The 20,332-nt window shown below is 45.7% G+C and overlaps 1 protein-coding gene across 1 annotated transcript; it reads right to left on the bottom strand.

Moving 5' to 3' along the window:
- Positions 1–14,802: 14,802 nt before the first annotated feature.
- Positions 14,803–19,910, bottom strand: LOC127295653 (acetate--CoA ligase CCL3). Its single transcript, XM_051325643.2, has 3 exons — positions 19,434–19,910; positions 17,241–17,831; positions 14,803–15,877 (listed from the first exon to the last, which is right to left on the bottom strand). The coding sequence occupies exons 1-3, from the start codon at positions 19,647–19,649 to the stop codon at positions 14,981–14,983; spliced, it is 1,704 nt and encodes a 567-aa protein (XP_051181603.1). The 5' UTR covers positions 19,650–19,910; the 3' UTR covers positions 14,803–14,980.
- Between the last annotated feature and the right edge of the window lie 422 nt (positions 19,911–20,332).

The raw sequence follows: 20,332 nt of genomic DNA, 5'->3' as shown, positions 1-20,332 counted from the left end.
AGCCTCACGGTTTGTATACTCCATTACCGGCACCTACTACACCTTGGGAAGATATTAGTATGGATTTTGTGTTGGGTTTGCCGCGTACTAAAAGAGGCCATGATTCTATATTTGTGGTAGTGGACAGATTTTCTAAAATGTCATACTTTATTGCCTGCCACAAAAGCGACGATGCATCGCATATTGCTAACCTGTTTTTCAGGGAGATTGTTCGACTACATGGAGTCCCGAAGACTATTGTTTCTGATCGTGATGTGAAGTTCATGAGCTACTTCTGGAAGACACTTTGGGGAAAGCTTGGGACAAAGCTACTGTTTAGTACTACTTGTCATCCCCAAACTGATGGTCAAACTGAGGTGGTGAATCGAACCTTGTCACAACTGTTGAGATCCATGATCAAGAAGAACCTGAAGGAGTGGGAAGAGTGTTTGCCGCATGTAGAGTTTGCTTACAACAGGGCGGTACATTCTACCACGGAGCTATGTCCTTTTGAGGTGGTGTATGGTTTTAAACCCATTACTCCACTTGACTTGTTGCCTTTGCCCATACATGAGAGAGTTAATATGGAGGGATCCAAGAGGGCAGATTTTGTGCGAAAGATCCATGTGAAGACTAAAGAGTTGATAGAGAAGAAAGGCAAGAGCAATGCTGCAAGGATTTATAAGAAGCGCAAAGAGATGTTGTTCAAGCCTGGTGATATGGTCTGGGTACATTTTCGCAAGGATAGGTTCCCGAAGCTGCGAAAGTCTAAGTTGAAGCCTCGTGGTGTTGGTCCTTACAAAGTGCTTGCCAAGATCAATGATAATGCATACTCGATAGATCTTCCAGTTGATGAGTTTGGTGTCAGTAATTCTTTTAATGTTGCTGATTTGACACCATATGACGGAGAAGACCTTGGAGCGTCGGGGTCGACGCCTTTTGAAGGGGGGGAGATGATGAGGACATCCCTACTACACCACTACCTCCGTCATTGATAAATGAAGATGAACCTGTTGTGGAGCTCAAGTCCAATGAAGTTCGGATTGGACCAATTACAAGGGCTCGTGCGAAGCTACTTAAACAACAGGTGAACTTGTTTCTAAACGGTACTTTGATTGATGAGAACTTTATACTGCCTAAGTCCTATTACTTATGTATCATCAGGTATCAAGAGGAGACGAGCATCGCACGAGGAGGAGAGGAGCAGCTGGACATGAAGACGGACGTCAAGATGGACGTGAAGCTGGACATGGAGCTGGACATGAAGATATCTCATGGACGCGCGAGGGAGGAGCGGGATGCATGCGCGAGAGGAGAAGAAGACGTCCAGGCCGGTCCAGCACCCGGTCCGACCGGCCGCCAGACCGGCCAACCCGGTCACAGACCCGGTCGACCGGGCGCCAACCGGACGAGATTTATCGTACCGGATGAAAACCGGAAAACCTCGCAACTATCCGGTTGCCGCCCGGTTGACCGGACCCCAGACCGGCCGACCCGGTTGCCGCCCGGTTGACCGGACCCCAGACCGGCCGACCCGGTCCCTGGCCCGGTTGACCGGATTCCAGACCGGACTTGTCCGAGTCTGTCTCGACCAGATCTATTCTGGGTCGGTTATTTTTGTATCTTTTCGACCAGAACTCGTCCCGGACGCCTATATAAGTGCCCAGGACGCCCCCTAGCTGTTTTGACCACGTTTAAGATAAACCCTAGTTCTTAGTTGTTTGCTCTAGCAAAACTATTGAATCCCTACACGATATTGCTTGATATCGTGTAGATCCTGAAAATGTCTTGTGTGATCTGCTGTTCCATTGGGAATTAGACGGTTGCAACTTACCGCTTCGTGGTCGGCGGCTACGTGCGCAAGTGTGTGGAGTTGCGAATATCTTGCAGGGTTGAGAGCTGTTGCATTGGCGACAGGGACCAATCGAGAGATCTCGTTGCGTCATACAAGTTATCATCCACTTCATCGTCGTGTTTCTCCGCTACCATCACCCCGCGATCATCATCACCACCTTTGCTTACTGAGAAGATTGGGACACCTCCTTATCACCTCGGCTGCCCTCTGACGCCCTCCTCTGGACTACTTAAAGGTTTCGATCTAAAAACGCGAGGCAGGAAGTCGAAGTCGCCAGAAACCCTCCAGAACGCCGCCACATCGCGAAACTCCATCTCGGGACCAGAAACTCCGTTCTGGCACTCCGCCGGGACGGGGAATTGGAGGAGATCATCGCCATCATCACCACCGACGCCTCTCCATCGACCAGCCATGTTTCCCCCATCCATGTGTGAGTAATTCCCCCGCTGTAGGCTGAAGGGGATGGTAGGGATTGGATGAGATTGGTCATGTAATAGCATAAGATTGTTAGGGCATAGTGCCTAGTGTCCGTAATTGGTACTTTGATGATATTGTTGCAACTTGATATGCTTAATGCTTGTCACTAGGGCCCGAGTGTCATGATCTCAGATCTGAACATGTTATTGTTTCATGATGATATGCATTGTTTTATGATCTTACCTGCAAGTTGTATACACATGTCGCTGTCCGGAACCCGAGGCCCCAAAGTGACAGAAATTGGGACAACCGGAGGGGAAGGCGGTGATGTGAGGATCACATGTGTTCACAGAATGTTAATGCTTTGCTCCGGTACTTTATTAAAAGGAGTACCTTAATATCCAATAGATTGCCTAGAGGCCCGGCTGCCACCGGCTGGTAGGACAAAAGATGTTGTGCAAGTTTCTCATTGCGAGCACGTACGACTATATACGGAACACATGCCTATGGATTGCTTAGTACTTGGACACCGTTTTATTATTATCTGCAAATGCCCTACTTTGATTGTTACATGAGGTTCTCTCATCCATGCAACGCCCGTCATCCATCCCTGTGCCTACAGTATTTTAATCCTGCTATTTACTGTAATCACTACTGCTGTCTTTGTTACTCTGCTGCTGTTATTTCACTACTGCTACTGCTATAAAACTGTTACTACTGATAAACTCTTGCGAGCAAGTCTGTTTCCAGGTGCAGCTGAATTGACAACTCCGCTGTTAAGACTTTCAAGTATTCTTTGTCTCACCTTGTGTCGAATCAATAAATTGGGTTTTACTTCCCGCGAAGACTGTTGCGATCCCCTATACTTGTGGGTCATCAATGGACACCACAACCTTGTACTCCGGCGGCGGCGTCCACACCCGCTTGACGGGCTGGAGCTGGCGCGGAGGACAAGACTGGCGCCATTCACGGATAACGACACTGCCGCCATGGCGGCGTTTGCGAGTACGCGCCTCCTCCGGCTCATCCTTCACCGTCTCCAAGAAACATGGCGACAGCGTGTGGTACGGTGAGTATTCGCCGAGGAAGAGAAGGAGCGCGAGGAAGACGACGACATCTAACGGGAAGGGGTACCCCGCCGTCCACAACACGCACCTCGGCGACGAGAAGCCAACGACGGCCGAAGCCATTGGCAGCGGTGGCTTTTTCTTCGTGGTGGTCCATGGCGATGGCGCTGGTGCTAGAGAACATGGAGGAGGGCGACGGTTTTGGAGAAGATGGAGGAAGGTGTTGGCTGAAATGTGCGGCGAGGAAGCGGCCCGGGGGGTTTAAATGGCGCCAAGTGGATTTGGCGATGATTAACGCCTACGCTGAAGACGATGTGACGCTGATGACGAGCAACATAACACCGACGCTGAAGACGGGCAGGCGCCGATGAAGGCAAGCAGTCGCTAAAGACGGGCATGCACCGATGAAGGCGAGTAGTTGTTGAAGACGATTAGCCTTTGATGGGCGCGGAAGACGAGAAGGAAGACGACTCCACCGACATTGACGAGCCGGGTCCACAGTCAGGAGACATTTCCGCGCCTTTTTCCCGCTTCGTTCCCGCTGTCAACACGCGGCGCGCCAACGCCCCCGCTAGCACTACGCCAGATATCATATTTAGTGACAAATTTCCTGATGACAAATGTTTGGTCTGTCATGTATTAAGGTAAGTAGGTGACGGATTGGCTTTTTTGTCACGTATGATCATACATGCATTACGGCATGAAATTGTGTCATGGTTAACCATCACGGATAATCCTGATGACGAAATTGAGTTCGTGGTACATTAGTTCGTCACTGATTAGTGGTGGGACCAGGTTGTCAATGTGAATGTAGAAACGCAATAAACTAGTTCAACAAATAGGAAAAAAAGCAGGCGTATATGAGAATCGAACTAGGGACGTTTGAAGTGGAATTGATCGGGAAGTACTACCGTTATACTACACTCTCTGTTTGTGTTACTAATTTCGTACGTGATAATTTTTATATGATTACTTACGGCAGTATAGGGCAATGATATAATAAAGTCTATGTGTCAGTAGCAACTGGATTAATGGACATGTTTTTCATAACAGGAAAAGATATTTTGCAGTACCAAATATTTTGTGATGTTGTTACCTGTAGTTGCTTGTATTTTCTCATTACCATAACAAGTACACACAATAATTTAAATGCAAGAAGAAGAATTAAAAGTAGATAAGATAGGTAGTCGAAGACTGCTTATAAGTCGCGCACAAACAGAAGTCTTACAATGTACTAATTACATAACAGTAGGCAGAGCCATGGTACTGATACTACATAAGCAGTTTCATACTAGATAGGCAGCTTTGCTTTGTTTATATGCAAAGCAAAAGCTGCGGGATTAGGTAGTTCCATGGTTGAGATAGTACATATTTATTTACAAAATATCGACCACCCAACATAACACTATCAGTCAAGACACATTCTGGAAGTTGATGTAGACGTTGTCATTGATCTTGTGAAATGTGATCGCGTGGAGTTCACCAATCTCAACTGCTTGATCATTTATAAATTCAGCCCAGCCATCCCTGAAACGGATCCTACCATATGTTGAGGTGAAGTAGGAAGCTTCCCAAGTTGGTTCTTCATGCCCATCAATTTGCAGAGTAGCATGTCCACTGCGGGGGATATCCAGAATTGTTGCAATGTACTTAGGGATGTGTTGTGCAAAAAACATGGTACCATGATTAACCAAAATGCCCATCAATTTGCAGAGTAGCATGTCCACTGAGTTTGAGTGTGAATTCAGTTTGGTTTGAGTTCATCAAACCAAAATGGCTACATATCTTGGTTTCATCATTACCAATGTGGTGATGCACCCCTGTGCCAAATTTCACACCATTTGGACTAAGATAGATCAAAAAGGTGTGCACGGGTGCCTGTTTAGGGTAGACGGGCATGGCCGTTGAACTACACACTCGATCACTTCCTCTAGTGCTATGATATTCTCCATATTTTTCCATAATAATATTTTTGATCCAACTTATTATCCACACATTGACCAAAACTCAGGGTTTCACAGCAATTCAACCTCCTTTTCATTTTTCTTTTAAATTTAAAGTGCTTTGTCAAACCTAGGTTGACCAGGGCCTACAAAGAGCTTACCAAATGTTGTTTTAAATAACACACACTTTTCTAGGGTAATGTGGTGATGCTAAATCGAACCAGCATATGCTCCCAATTCTATGAGTATCCAAATTGTAGTTTCTTCACAAATGGTAGCCTCCAGTTTGAGTTTGAGTGTTTTCTTTTTGGAGTTTATCAAATCGAACTGCTTTTCTGGGGTAATTTGGTTATCCAAAATGCCAACAGCATGTGCTCCCTATTTTTTGAGTTTCGTAATTGGTAGTTGCTTCACAAACCAAACCATATATTTAGTTTGAATTTGAATTTTTTGATGTAGAGATCGTTTCGTGGACAAATATTCCCTCCTAAAAATTGACTAAAAATTTGGGGTTCCCTCCCTTTTTTCTTTTCACTAGGCCCGCCAAAAACAGCACTCACGTAATTATCTTCTCCCACCACCTCTAAATATAAATACTCGCGCCCACCCATCCTGCAATTCAGTTCCAGCACCGTCTCAACCACGATCTACGTTGCTTCCCTCCATGGCGCGAAACAAGATCTCGCAAGGACGTCGGTGCCGATAGGCGGCGGATCTCGAGTTCATCGTCGACGACATGGCGCCTGGAGTACTTCAAAGCAGGACCGTGTGAACCATTCCGAACCCTACACCTAAGAAAAAGGCTAAAGTCGCAGGTCAATTCCATGTACTCTTCCTACCTTCTGATTCATGTGCTACATCGATCTACATATTATGTGTGTGTTTTGTAAATTTAGCGATGCATCGATTCACCTTGTACTGTTAGTCCTGATCATCGTTTTGTAAATGCCATAGATCAATTATATGAGAACCAGGAAAGTGGAAGAAGTTGAAATCCACGCAAAAAAGATCTGAGTCTCTCACATAAGAAGTTTCATACTAGATAGGCATCTATGTCTCTCATTTTCTTCACTTTTATAAGTCGTTTTCGACAGGTTCGTCAGTTAAATGTACAACATATTGTGCCTACATTCAACACAACTCTTTTTCTCAATTTGTACATAGGTCGTTTTCATCTTAAGTCGTAGATCTGGACAGGACAATGTGTTGGATAGTTTTAGATCCTTTATTGACTGTACTAAATAAACATATGTACAACTAGATGGATAGTTATAGCACTGTAGTTTTTCATTCTATTGTCATACAAATTAAAACTGCATCTTTAACTACAATGTTTCAAGAAGTTCCAGATATTGACATCACAGTTAATGCTAATAACATTACGGCAGAGGAAGCTGCTGCTCGGTCTGAGTAGCCTTACGGGCAAAAAATATGGACGATACAGCTGCCAGAATAGTAGATGCACATGTCTATCAGAGTTCAACTAAGGATCAAATCATGCAAGCATCGCATTCCTATGTCTTTGGTGCAAAGAATGTACCAGACAAAACAAAAAACTCTAAACCTCAACAGGTAAAGTTAACAAAGGACCCTAACTATGAGCCAGATGATGCAGAGATGGCCAATGCAGAGGAGGACGAGATTGTTGCTGATGAAGAAGAGGGTTACATTGCTGAAAACTTATCTAATAAGGTCAGAATATCTTGCATTCCCATACATACATATGGTCGATTCGCAAATTAATTACATATTAATGTCTCCTTCTTGGAAGCAGGAATTGAGTGTTTGTACAGAACAGACACATCAACAGAAATCTACCACTGTTGTACCTACGTCCAAAGTATCGACAAGATCAAGAGCTAATGCAGATGCAGGAAAAGAAGGACAGTCTGCAGAGGAACCAAATGGAGCAGCACAATCTAAAGAAAGTAACTCAGTATAGTGCAACACAATCATAACAAATGAAGAGCAGTGTATGCACTTATTATGTAACCTTTCTTCTCTTATTTATAACAACCTCTTCAGATATTCATGCTGTTTATTTTCTCACTTAACAGAGCTGATCACAACCTCTAACGGACCCAAGAGGAAGCGAGGTGGACGCAGACCTACTATGGGTCATGGACTACACGGGTATACTAGAAGACATGGAGGTCTTAAGATGCAGATTGAGTTCTATGATGGCGCAACAAGACCGAAAAATCCAGTTCAAGCTGCTAAACTTAGTTCTGCATGTGGTATTGACATTCGCAGCAGCATGCCCCTAGCAAAACGCTGGAAAGAGTACAATCCTAAAGATGGTGCTCTGAAAACTGTTATTCCAACTGCTATTAGCACAGTTGCTGTGAGTCCGCTAATTTTAACTGTTTCCTTTTTTCATACACACATATATTGCTGACTTTGGTTTGCTTCAAATCAATTGCATGGAAAATTTGAGATGGGCAGGCATGATGATCTTGCCAAAAAAGTCTGCACTGACATTATTCAGAACGGTATTCGTCAACAACGGTACAAGCTGAAGAAGGCTTACTGTGAAAAGGTACAACATCTCACGCTTGAGCAAGCTTACTTGATGAAGCCAGACAATGTAGATGAGAAAAGCTGGAAAAGACTTTTGGACAGTTGGTTCGATGAGCACTACCAGGTAAATAATTTTTTTGTTCTTATTTACAATCTGCATTCAACTACATGTTATCTGCATAAGTAACATATTTACAATGAACATAGCAAAACTATGAGAAGAATAAAATTAACCGTGAAGCTGTGAAGCAGCCGCATACAACAGGATCTAGAAGCTTTGTTGCCCACTTTGAGCATGTCATAAGTATTTTACCTCTTCTTGACATAAAAATGATAAATATAAGAGTATAGTACTGAATCATTTCATTCTCTGAATCTTGTAGAAGAAACAGCGAACTTAGGAGGAGGAAATATGTGCAATTGAATTGTACAAGATAAGCCACAAACAAGGATGGTCTCATGAGCGACACAGCACATGACGCTTATGTAAGTACATGTATATGCTTGCAACTACATTTACTACAATGTAACATAACTTATGTATTCATTAAAAATTGCACACTTTATTATTTTCTAATTAACATGCTAACACGGTGTTTTAATCCTACTGTAGGTGAAGATGGTTAACATGAAAATGGGGCCACACATGGAACATGAGCCTGTCAAATCTGATGTACAAATTGTTGAACAAGTTATTATGGAACATACTTCTTCGCGATCGAGTACCTTCCTATCAAGCATTAGAGTGTCAGCTAGCTCCAAGAGGACTTCCACTTCAAACGCACGGATTAAAGAGCTAGAAGCAAGGCTGGCAATTCAGGAGCAACAAGCTGTAGATGCAAGTGCAAAGTATCAAGAAGAGATGGAGAAGAGAATGCAAGACCAGGAAGAGAAATTTCAGGAACTGGAAAGGAAGCAGGCAGAACAGCTTGAAGCTGCCAACAAGGCCAGCGAAAAGACTCGTCTTGCATTTGAAAAAAGGCAACAAGAAATGGATGCAATGCTTAGTTTCCTCTTAAGGACATCACAGCAGTCCCAAGGCAACGCCAATCCATGATCACCAGCAAACTGATGATATACTGCCCATCAAAAAGAAATTGCTACAATAATTAGTTGTCTATTTTTCCTACTTTTCGTGCCAATTTTTGTAACAAGATTATTAATTTGGGTTACAATATTATGTGGTTCCAATCCGAAATTTATTGCCATATTATTTTGTTTTACATTATTCCATGCAATGCCCGTATTTTTTGTTTCCCCTATTTTGTTTATTTTTAACGTGGAAATAGGTTATTACAACCGAAATGTAGTGTTGCGTCAAGTCTCAGTCGCCACGACTACCTGTTTTGTTCACAAGTTGTGATAACTTGGTACCACGAACGAGGGTTTTGTTTAAATAGTTTTTCTCCACTAACATTCTAGCCGTTGTGATAGAGTAGCGCAACGAATAGTTTAAACTGTCGCTCTTGTTTATAGCTACTAATATTTAGGCCGTTGCGACTACTATTTGGCAGCATCAAAATAATTTCTGTTGAAATAAAGTATCGCCACGGAATTTTCCATTGTCGCAGTAGTTTATCGCTTCAACTAATTTAGCCGTCGCGATACCAGAAAATTCTTTTACCATGACTGAGTTGTTTGTGGCCATTCGTTTTTTCCACACATATAAGGTTTGTTGACATAGTTTTTTGCCACCAAAATAATTTCTGTTGAAATAAATTATGGCCACGGATTTTTTCATTGTCGCAGTAGTTTGTCGCTTCAACTAATTTGGCCGTCGCGATACCGGGAAATTCTTTTACCACGATTGAGTTGTTTATGGCAATTCGTTTTTTTCACGCATATAAGATTTGTTGACATAGTTTCTTTCCACCAAAATTATTTGTGTTGAAATAAATTATGGCCACCGAATTTTCCATTGTTGCAGTACTTTGTCGCTTCAACTAATTTGGCCATCGCGATAATCATAGATTTGACAATGACAAACAAATGTGATCTGTCACCAGAAAGTAATCTATGACGGTGATTCCATGACGAACAAATTTTGTCATCCGAGAGTAATACATGACAAATTTAGTATATTAGGTGACAAAAGTTGTTTGTCATTAAAAATAATATGTGGCGTAGTGTAGCCTTCCTTTTTACTGGATTTGACCTGGAGGCGTCAGATGGAGAGTCAAGCCGCGTCTGGCTGAAAAACTAATTTAATGGCAGCGACTGAACGTAACTTTTGGCAACTTTTGGCAACGGCACTTTCCAAAGATCCTTTGGAGGTCGAGCGGAGATCCTCACAACATGCAGCGCCATCCCCTAAGGGCATCTCCACCAGCGCGAAGGAAACGTACGCTGAGCGACCGTTTTCGTTCGCCGTGATTGGAAATACGTCTGGGCCCTGCTCCAGCGGGACGACGCAAAGTGACCGGATCGTTCGCGGAAACGTAAATCTAGCCCAAATATGCGCCAGGTTTGCGTCTCCGTGTACGCTCCAAAATATGCCGAGTGTCCGCCGAAAAAGACGTAGGACCCGCGCGTCAGTGGCAGGGAGGCCGATATTATTCCCGCCACTGGCCATTCTCCGCGCGAAACATCAAACTAGACCGACGCGAGCAGTCCACAAGTGATGGACGTCCTCGCCGCCGCAGCCACCTCCATGGATGCGGAGCAAACCCTCGCACTCGCTGCCGCCCCACACTCCCCCGTAGCCACGACCATAGCCACAATGGAGGGTGCAGCTCCGGCGAAAACAAAGCGGGCCGCCACCGGCGGCGGCCGGGAGGAAAAGCCGAAGGCGACAAAGAAGGTGCTCTCCAAGGAGGAGAAAGTCATCGAGGCCGTGAAGCGTCGCGGCCGGCGCCAGAACCAAAAGAACAAGACTTCCACGGCCGCCAACCAGTAGGCCTAGCAGATGCAGATTAAAGCCGGCGTCGCGCAAGTAGCCTCCATCCGACCTTAGCGGAGGGCTACATGCTCGTCAAGAGAGAGGGGATCGCCGGCGTCGCTCCTCCGGCCTCGTCGGTGAGCTCGGTAAGTTCCCAGCTACGTCCTGGAACTCACGCTCCCTTGCAGGGCCATCCGGCGTCGCGGTTCGCCTCCAGCGTGCCGCCTGTGTAGTTGACCAGGGAGCCAGAGCAGTTCAACGGGGTGGCGGTTCCCGACCTCAACCGGACGCCTAAAAGCGGTGACTCCTGCCTGGGCGCGACACACAAGACGCGCCAGGTGCCGGAGGAGAGCATGCCACAGCCTCGCATCCTGTTCGACGAAATGGCGCCGCCTGCCCCGACGATGGACGACCCGGTACGTGAGCTCTCTCAATGTGTGCGACTGTCGTGTATCATGTGCCTGACGTCCGGTCATTCGTATGCGTATTGGAAGGACCGCCATGAGACAGACATCGAGGCCATGATCTTCGGCGGCGGCTTCGTTGGCGATGATCGGGCCGGGACATGTCCGCATGATGAGTGGGCAGCAACGCAAGATGCGGAGGACATCGAATCCGCACGGCTGTTCGCCACCCAGCAGACGCAGCCTACACCCGTATCCGTCGACGACTTCGATGACGCGCCAACACAGCCTGTCCCCACGGACATTGCTACCAAGAAGAAGGGGGAGCCGCAGGACACAAGGCTTCGTCGATGACGAGGATAAGTGTTTGTGCGAAGCGTGGCTGACAACAAGCCATGATTGTATTAATGGCGCGCAGCAAAAGGGCAAGGTCTATTATGCCAAGGTCTTACAGCAGTACAACGAGAACAAGATGCACCCTCCCTACCATATCCCAAGTCCACGAACGGAAGAGTCCCTCCGAAAAAGATCGAACTACATCAAACAATAGACAAGCAAGTTCTGCTCGGCGGTTGAACATGCTGTGAACCACCCCGCAAGCGGCACTGGCGTCGTTTCAGTGCTAAACACGATACAACCATCATCATTCTACACTATTTGCATCATTCTATGTACATCATTGGCGGCTATGATTGCAGGTACCCCGCGCCTTGGCGAAGTTCAGGGCGACGCATAAGAAGGGCTTCCATATGGTCCATTGCTGGGACGTGCTCAAGGACGCAGAGAAGTGGAAGACAAGCTTTGCGTCCTACAATGAAGCTGTGAGGAATGGGACAACGGTCAACCTCGACGGCGAAGACGACGATCAAGGACGTCCAACCCTTCCACCTCATCCCCGAGGCCATAAGGCTACCAAGGACGATCTAGCCCGGGAGGCGCAGGCCATTGCGTTCACGCAGAGCATGGAGAAGATTATGGCCGGGAAACTTGCCGCCTTGGCTGCTAGGGACGAGAAGAGGCGTCTGGAAAAGGAGGCCGCAACTGCCATCTACCAAAACCTCGCGAAGGAGGTCATTGAGGTCCAAAGAATGGATGTCGAGGCCAAGACCCGTGCAGAAGTCACAAGGATCATGCTTGCCGACTTGAGCGGCGTCGACGACGACACCAGGGCATGGTTCATGAAGAGCCGCGCCGAAATCCGCGCGCGAGACGCCTGATCGCCATCGCCATGCGCCCAGCACCTTGGCCTCCTTTTGGACTTTTTTTTATTGTTGTTCAGGCTTTATTGTGCCTCTTTTGCTCCACTTTACGCCCTACCTTATGCAAAGTATGATAAACATATTGTTGTAATTTCGCAAAGTTCATGCTAGTTTCTTGCCCCGCTGGAGCCAGCCCCAGACGCAAACGGACGCGCGACCATTTTCACGTCCGCCAGACGATGCAAACGAACATCCACGAATATTTTAGGTGTCCGAAATACGTCGCGCCGCTGGGATACCCTAAACATTCGATCTGACGATTTTTCGGACGAGCCTGGAGACCGAATGGAGATGATCTCATCTCATGCATGCATGCAAGTATGCAACGCAAGTAAACACATCACTCGCTTGTCCGGCCGTGTAGCAGGCTGTCACTGTGCCGCGAATATGATGAACCGCGCATGTCCTTTTTTTTCCTTTTCGTGATCGCCGGCCTGCGAGTCCGATGTCACCCACGGCCGCGGTGTCGGCCAGGCGGGCAGTCCACGAGGGCATCGTGCGAGCGGTGACAAGCTGGATGATTGTGCGTCAGAGAATCAGCTGACACGCACGCTCGCATGCAGTACGAGGGGCTTCATGTCTGCACAAAAGGCTGATGGCTCTTTCATTTTCATCTGACGTGAGGTCCGATGGACGCTGTCCTGGCCTTTCCGCTCAAAGGGTGATCGGCACGCTTGGCTGGTTCATCGGTTTGTCCCGGTGGGCGCTGGTATGTCGACAGGCTGCTGGTTTCGGGCTGGCTACTGCTGCTCTACCATCCTAGGCCGGAAAGCTAATGCTGGAAAAAAGAAAACATACCGCTGTTCAATCAGGTCTAAAAGAAAATTTCAGATTCCCTCATCATTTGCTAGATTTGTTTTTGAATTTAGATGCCGAGAAAAGCTACAGATAGCACCTTGATGAGAGGCCTTCCTCACAAAACCTTTCCTCACCAGAATCTTGAGCCAAGGTGCTTGATCGGAGGTATTCCTCACACAAAATACCACGCGGGTGTAATTAGCTTGAGCATGCAGATCAGGAAATAATGTTTTTAGAAAACAACTTTTTTTTTGCAAAAACACAAGATGCACGCTCACAATTAAGTGCATAAATTTTACTCACAGGAACGCACATCCTACGAGCACCTCCGAGACACTGAGCATCTACCAAGATATTGGACCCTCGACTGCCTTCAGCAAGTTTCAGTATAAAGATCAACTTTTACCAAAAGTAAGCCGACCCCATAACATGGAAACCTTGGAGATATCCCTTTCAGGGCCTCTTTGATTCATACCAATATTGGAGGAAAAACATAGAAATAAGAGATTTTTTTGTGGTCACACCTATATCCATTTGATTCAAAAGAATAGAGCATAAAAAAAGTGGAGGATTTTTTTCCTTTGTTAGCTTGCATAGGAAAAATAAAAGGATTATCCAATCCACTCAAACCTCCTCTTCACATTTGTACGCTCAAAGAACAAGGCAAATGCCATAAATTGCATGATAATGACCTAAAATAATTCGAAAAGAAAAAAATAAGAAAAGATTAGCATTTATTTTGTCCTTGATTTAACTATGCTTTCAGGATAGCTGTGTTTTTCCTATTCAAACGAATCAAACACTGGTTTCGTAAAATTCGTGTTTTTTTTCCAATTCTTCGTTTTATACCTGCAATCCTATCGTATTTCTGTGATTGTCATATTCCTATGTTTTCGGAGTCTTACAAATCATAGGGTCCTATTTTTGCTTGTCCTGAAGGTCTTTCACTGTCTGCTTGCACTGTCTGGCAACTAATAAAATTTGGTAAGTTGTTCCTGCTTTCTTCAATCGACCCATTGGTAGCAGCCTAGATTCAGTTGCTTTTGTTTTGGGTTGCTAATAAGAGACATGCTCCGATGAATAATGAACTCTATTTGTGCTGCTAGTCTGCTACCCGTCGGTCTACATAGAATCTAGGAACAAAATAGTTTTGAACAATCAAGAAATTGATGGTTATCTTCAGAGAACCAATATGGAGTTGGTGGAGCAATTCTGCCAACACATCCACCAGGTGCAGCGCGCCTTGGCAGATAATCGAGTGGGAGTAATTCTTTTGCAGGTTCAGCTGGAGGCTGTGTATCTATCTCTTCACCAACGCCTTGAGCAGGCAGCCTTTGCCCTTTGATGATGTCCTGACTGGTGGTGCTCGCCTCAGGGTTTCCGACAAGGCTCCCCTCCCCACTTTGGCTCTCCGGCACCCTCTGCTCCAAGCTGGCAAGTACAGTACATGCCAGTCCGAGCTCGACGCTGGAATTTGATCGCTGGTTCCTCTCACCTACAGCAAGCCCTCTGAAGCTGAAAGAAGATTTCAGATTAACACACACCCTGAAGCTTACAGATAAAATCATCGGACTGTTGCCTTTTGTTTTCTTTGTCTATCTTGCAATTTCGACAGAACCTGCAAACCTTATGTATTGGACCTGATCAGATTTCATTTGCACAATGGAACAGAAGAGTCGATCTTAGAACTTAGAAGGGAATCGTGAGAGCAGCAGTGTTCAAGAACAAAATGGTATACTAGAATATAGTTTGGGGTGTACAACCTCCATCCTAAGAATACACAATGGACTGACGCCAAACAACCGCTCATACGGGTAATGCACACGAAGTTTCAGAGCAAAATTTGCTTATCTCACAGACTCACATCCTGCTCTTCCGGACCGGGCCCAACTCCTTGGCCTTTGCTCTGAGCTCATGCTTCTTGATCTTACCTGTCGCCGTCTTTGGCAGCGGCCCGAACACCACAGACTTTGGGACCCAATAGCCGGGCAGCCGCTCGCGGCAGAACCTCATTATGTTACCAGCCAATGCTGCCTCGTTTGAACCATCGACACCGTCCTTGAGCGTGACAAAGGCGCAAGGTGACTCGCCCCACTGTTCATCAGCTCGTGCCACGACCGACGCCTCGAGAACTGCCGGGTGCATGTAGACCGCCTTCTCCACCTCCAGGCTGCTGATGTTCTCCCCGCCAGAAATGATGATGTCCTTGGCTCGGTCCTTCACTTCAATGTAACCGTCAGGGTGTCGAACGCCTAGGTCACCGGAATGGAACCAGCCATTCTCGAATGCCTCGGCGTTGGCCTTCGGGTTCTTCAGGTAACCCTTCATGACGGCGTTCCCTCGCATGACAATCTCTCCAAGGGTGGAGCCGTCGGCTGGGACTGGCGCCATCGACTTCGGGTCGACGACATCGAGGCCCTCCAGGCCTACATAGCGAATGCCCTGGCGAGCATGGAGGCGGGCACGCTCGTCATCTGGCAGGATGTCCCACTCTGGCTTCCATGCGCACACCGTAGATGGTCCATATGTCTCCGAAAGGCCATACGTATGAGCGACACGGAAGCCGAGCTTCGACATTGATGCAAGGACTGAGGGTGGTGGAGCAGCGCCAGCAGTCATGACATCGACAACACGCGGCAGCGGAAGAATTTTGTCAGATGGAGGGGCGTTGATGATGGTGTTGAGCACAACTGGTGCCCCACAGAAGTGAGTTACTCCTTGGTTGGCTATGGCTGAGAAGATGGCCTTCGCTGTGACCTGTATATATGGGTTAACACAAGATAATCATATGCTACATGAGACTAGTGGAGAATTATCTTTCTGGTTCCATGTGATCTAAAAATTGTTCACTATACTAAACAAACAATAAAAGGAACAAATTATTCAGATGAGTTGCTAACAAATTTACCTTAAAAGTTCAAAATCAAAACAAGTGGTCCAGTAAGGTTAATTAAGGTTGAGTTAAAAGTGTGCTGATCTGTATAATTTTTTGCTATTGCCAATGTTCTGTTGTGTGTGTACTATTGGGAGAGTATCTTCCATTAAAACAAGGGGGTACCCAGTGCTGAAAGTTTCCACACATTGTGGGAGCGTATCTTCCATTGTCGGAAAAAAATTCAGCCAATCTAAGTCCCTTAATTTCCAAGCATACACATTCTAGGCATCAATGTTCTTGCATCAAAGCAACAATCAAGTATGCCAAACTTTTTTCAAGCAGTTCATGCAAAGCAAGTTCTTGCTACTAGCATCTGGATATCAAATTGTAACTTTCAGCTAAGCCTGCAGTCAAACTAACGGTTATGGTCCGACAACAAGTTGGTAATGACCTGGTTGCCTAATCACATGAAATGAACAACAAGGGTCCAAACTCCAACCCATGTCATGTATGTTATCTCATTCTTTTTTTTATGTGGCAACTGCATCACATACAAAGCCATGAAGGACCTAAAGTTTTCACGATTCATTTTATCACCGGGCAATTAATAAATGAGCATGTGTTTACATGAAGCTCAATGATAAGCTATCAGTCCAAAAGAAAGATAAGACACAATTTATAAAGATATCAGCAAAATTATCATCTTAAGTTTCGGACTGGTGCTCCACTGATAATTCTACTACTAATACTATATTTTGTGCTAGTCTGTCTTTATTTCCTTGTATATCTTTCATGATTCGACTGTGTTGCTATTGGAAGTTGAATGTCCAAAGCAACACTGATGAAGTGCATCAAGTAGTTCTTTTACAGGAAATCAAGCTAGTTGTAAATTGTCTGCAAGCATTCATACTCAAGAAATGATTTTGTTCAGTAGAGTAGCATCATTCATCGTTATAATTCATCATGGTATTTTACGCAGGATAATGTAGTTGAGCTTATTGCATCAACACGTGTAATATAATTCTCAATCACATCCTTGTGGTCACATACTTACCATTAAAAACATATATCTTCTATTCATATAGAAATAATATTCCCCAAAACATTAGATTTCATGAGTAGGCCTTAAGTGTACATTCTGAAACATGGTTTACTAATTTTAAGTTCTGTAAACGGTTGATGTTACAGACATATGGAGGTAAGAAGGTCCCTAATGAAGCACGGTTACAAAATAGTGAGACATACCTGACGAAGACATATGCTTGTTCCACAGATAGCAGCAAGCGTCCATGTATAGCACCAGCCATTGCAGTGGAACATTGGCAAAGTCCACAGATAAACGGCACCGTCGTTCATCTTCCATACAAGAGCACCACTGAGTGACATTAGGTAAGCACCCCTATGATGCAATACCACACCCTTTGGGTTAGATGTTGTCCCAGAGGTATAACCTAAGGCAATACTCTTCCATTCATCCTGCGGTGGTTTCCAGGCAAATTCAGGATCACCAGTTTCCAAGAACTTCTCGTATTCAATTGCTCCTGTTCTCAGAGCATCTTGGAGGGCTGAAGGATCGCAAGTATGATCCCCAATAACTATTACAAGTGGCTGTTTGAAAGAACCTTTCTTTTGATCTGCTATAATCTTCAAAGAATCCACTGCCAGGGAGAAAAATTCTTGGTCAACCATCACAACTTCAGCCGATGAGTGGTCCAACAGAAATGCAACAGTGGCAGCATTTAATCGAATGTTGACACAGTTGACCACTGCTCCAGCCATGGGAACCCCAAAATGAGCTTCATAAATTGCTGGGATATTTGGAGCTATTACAGCTACCTAATAGATTGAAGAAAAGAAAATCAGTATAAACATGATAGTAGTATTAGCCAGCACAAAATTGTAATCATAATACTGTTGTGGCACTTGAAGGGATATTACTGTCTTCAAGGTGATTTCTGCAGTTAATCTTCAGTATTACACAAATGTACTGGGCATTTTAACTCTTCGCAAACACAAGTTTTGGTGCCAATAAGATGAATGGAATGATGAGCACCAATAATATACCCAGCTTGTACATGGTTTCATTCCGCACTGCTCGATGATGGTTATTTTCTAGAAGAAAGCTTTTGAGAAGTCACCCAGGGGGCTAGATAGCCTGGGATTGATCTGCAGCTCCTTCTTAATTAAACTGGACTCTAGTTACTCATATACATGACTCATCTTTTCCATAGACACAAGCTTGCCAACACATACAAGAATGTGCCGCAAGCTCAACACAGAAGGTAACTCGAAAGGTCTAAAGCAGCAATGCTGAATATGAAAGCTTAGTTGAAACAATAAATAGAAACTTTGATCATAGATGCTAGTAACGATTCTAATCTCCATATGTTTGCAGTTGATGGTCTATTCCAGATATGCTTGTAGACCAGCAATGTCACATTTATTGTGAATTGACCATACAATACAGTTCCACAAATAGTTTCCTAAAAAACAGAAATTCCACAATTCATGGTATTAAAAAGTATATTATTTTTCTACAAAAAAAGGTATGTTATTACGGCCCTACACAGACATGAAACTATAACGAAACAATACAATTTGGATACAGAAGTATGTGACATAATTTAGTTTATAACTTTATTTCCATAAGTATGTGACTCCATTAGTGCGTTCGTGTGAACCATCAAATCTCAACATGTGTTTGTTCAACAGAAAATGCACAAGACATGTGTATTGAAAGGAGAAGCTCGTTTTAGGATGCATTCGTATCATATGAGGAGTTGATGACTGAAGAAGCACAACATTCACCGACCCAGCAATTAATAGTCTATCAATATGATCGAACCTCATACCTGCTACAAAGAAATCCAGGAGTTGAAAGCCCATTTATGACCAGATATAGGTAGTTAGCTATATAAAAACTTCTGAGGGTGCACAAGTGAATAGCAACAGAGTATATATTGCTGGCTCTCCCAAAAAAAAGCCCTTCGAGGCAAGTTCGTATGATCAAGTGGAAAGTTTGTATTTTTGTTTATTCAATAAACCGTGTTGCAGATCCTTACACTTGTGCAAAAATGTCACTTGGTCCGTAGACCTGTGTCTACTCATTTAAGTCCATTGTCTGTACTTAGATATGGCATGACACTTGAGCCCCATTCTGAATGGAGATTTATCAGGTGGTTTTAACACGATTTGATCGATCTTATCAAGAAAAGGCATGGTCAAACTTTGGAATAATAAATAGGATTAATTTGTCACGGTATCATGGTTGATACTCAAATTGTTTCTGACCTCTACTGAGTGCTGACACATCTGTACGAGTACATAGAACATGTAAGGGAGCAGAGTACGAAACGAACACACCAGAGCAGAGGCAGTGGCACGCGTAGAGAAAGAGGAGGGGGGAAATGGAGGTGAAACAGAGATGGCGTCCCGTACCGTGCTCCCGTGGCCGACGGATCGGCGCGCGAGGGCGGAGGCGAGGCGGCGGCACCGGCGGTAGGTGTCGGCCCAGGTGTAGCGCACGTGGCCGTGCACGACGGACGGCCGGGCCGGGTGCGCGAGCGCGGCGCGCTCGAGGAACCAGAGCGGCGTGAGCGCCGTGTAGTTGGCGTCGTTCCGCGGCAGGTCGTCGATGTCCCTCTCCGCCGCCATTTCTCCCCCTCCAACGCCGCCGGCGGCTGCCCCCACCTCTCTCTCCTACTAGATGACTTTGACTTGGCAGAGTCCCGAACAAATGGGGGAGCTTTACGCTTGGCTGCCTGAATTTTATATGCCGGCGGCCTGGTGGGGCGATCGTGCTGAGGGGGATGAGGAGCGGGTGGTGGGGATCTTGGTCTGAACTTTTTTAGTGGCGCGGCAGCCGGCGGGGAGCCGCAGCCGTCAGCTGGTTGGTTGGCTGGCGTTCTGTTGTCAGTTTATCGGCGAAGCCAGTCCGGCGTATCGCATGGTCCCTTTTCGACGGGGAGATCGTGCGACGTCGACCGCCATCAAGGAATCGCGAGTGTTGTACCGTAGCGGGGCAGAGACTCTATGCGCCGCGGTCGTACCGTAGCGGCCGGCACAGGGTATCTGAGGTGGGCGAAACTGCACGCGCGCGTTTCTCGTCGCCGGGATATGACCATAGATCTCGCCGCCGGGCGCCGGCCTTATTGTGCCTGCCTCGGCTGCCCGACATTTTCGACGGACCCAGAGAGCTTTCGGCCTTTCGCCCGGGCGAACGATTAGCATTCAACAAATCGCAGTTTTCTGCGGGCAGCATTGTCAACTTCTGCTAGTTTCCCATCTGGCACCTCATGAATGACCTTGTGTCCAACGCGTAAAGTTCTTTTATAAAA

This window comes from Lolium perenne, chromosome 4, assembly GCF_019359855.2.
Source record: "Lolium perenne isolate Kyuss_39 chromosome 4, Kyuss_2.0, whole genome shotgun sequence".
Lineage (NCBI taxonomy): Eukaryota > Viridiplantae > Streptophyta > Magnoliopsida > Poales > Poaceae > Lolium > Lolium perenne.
Note: the sequence above shows the minus strand (reverse complement) of the source record. Positions and strands in the feature narration are given on the sequence as shown.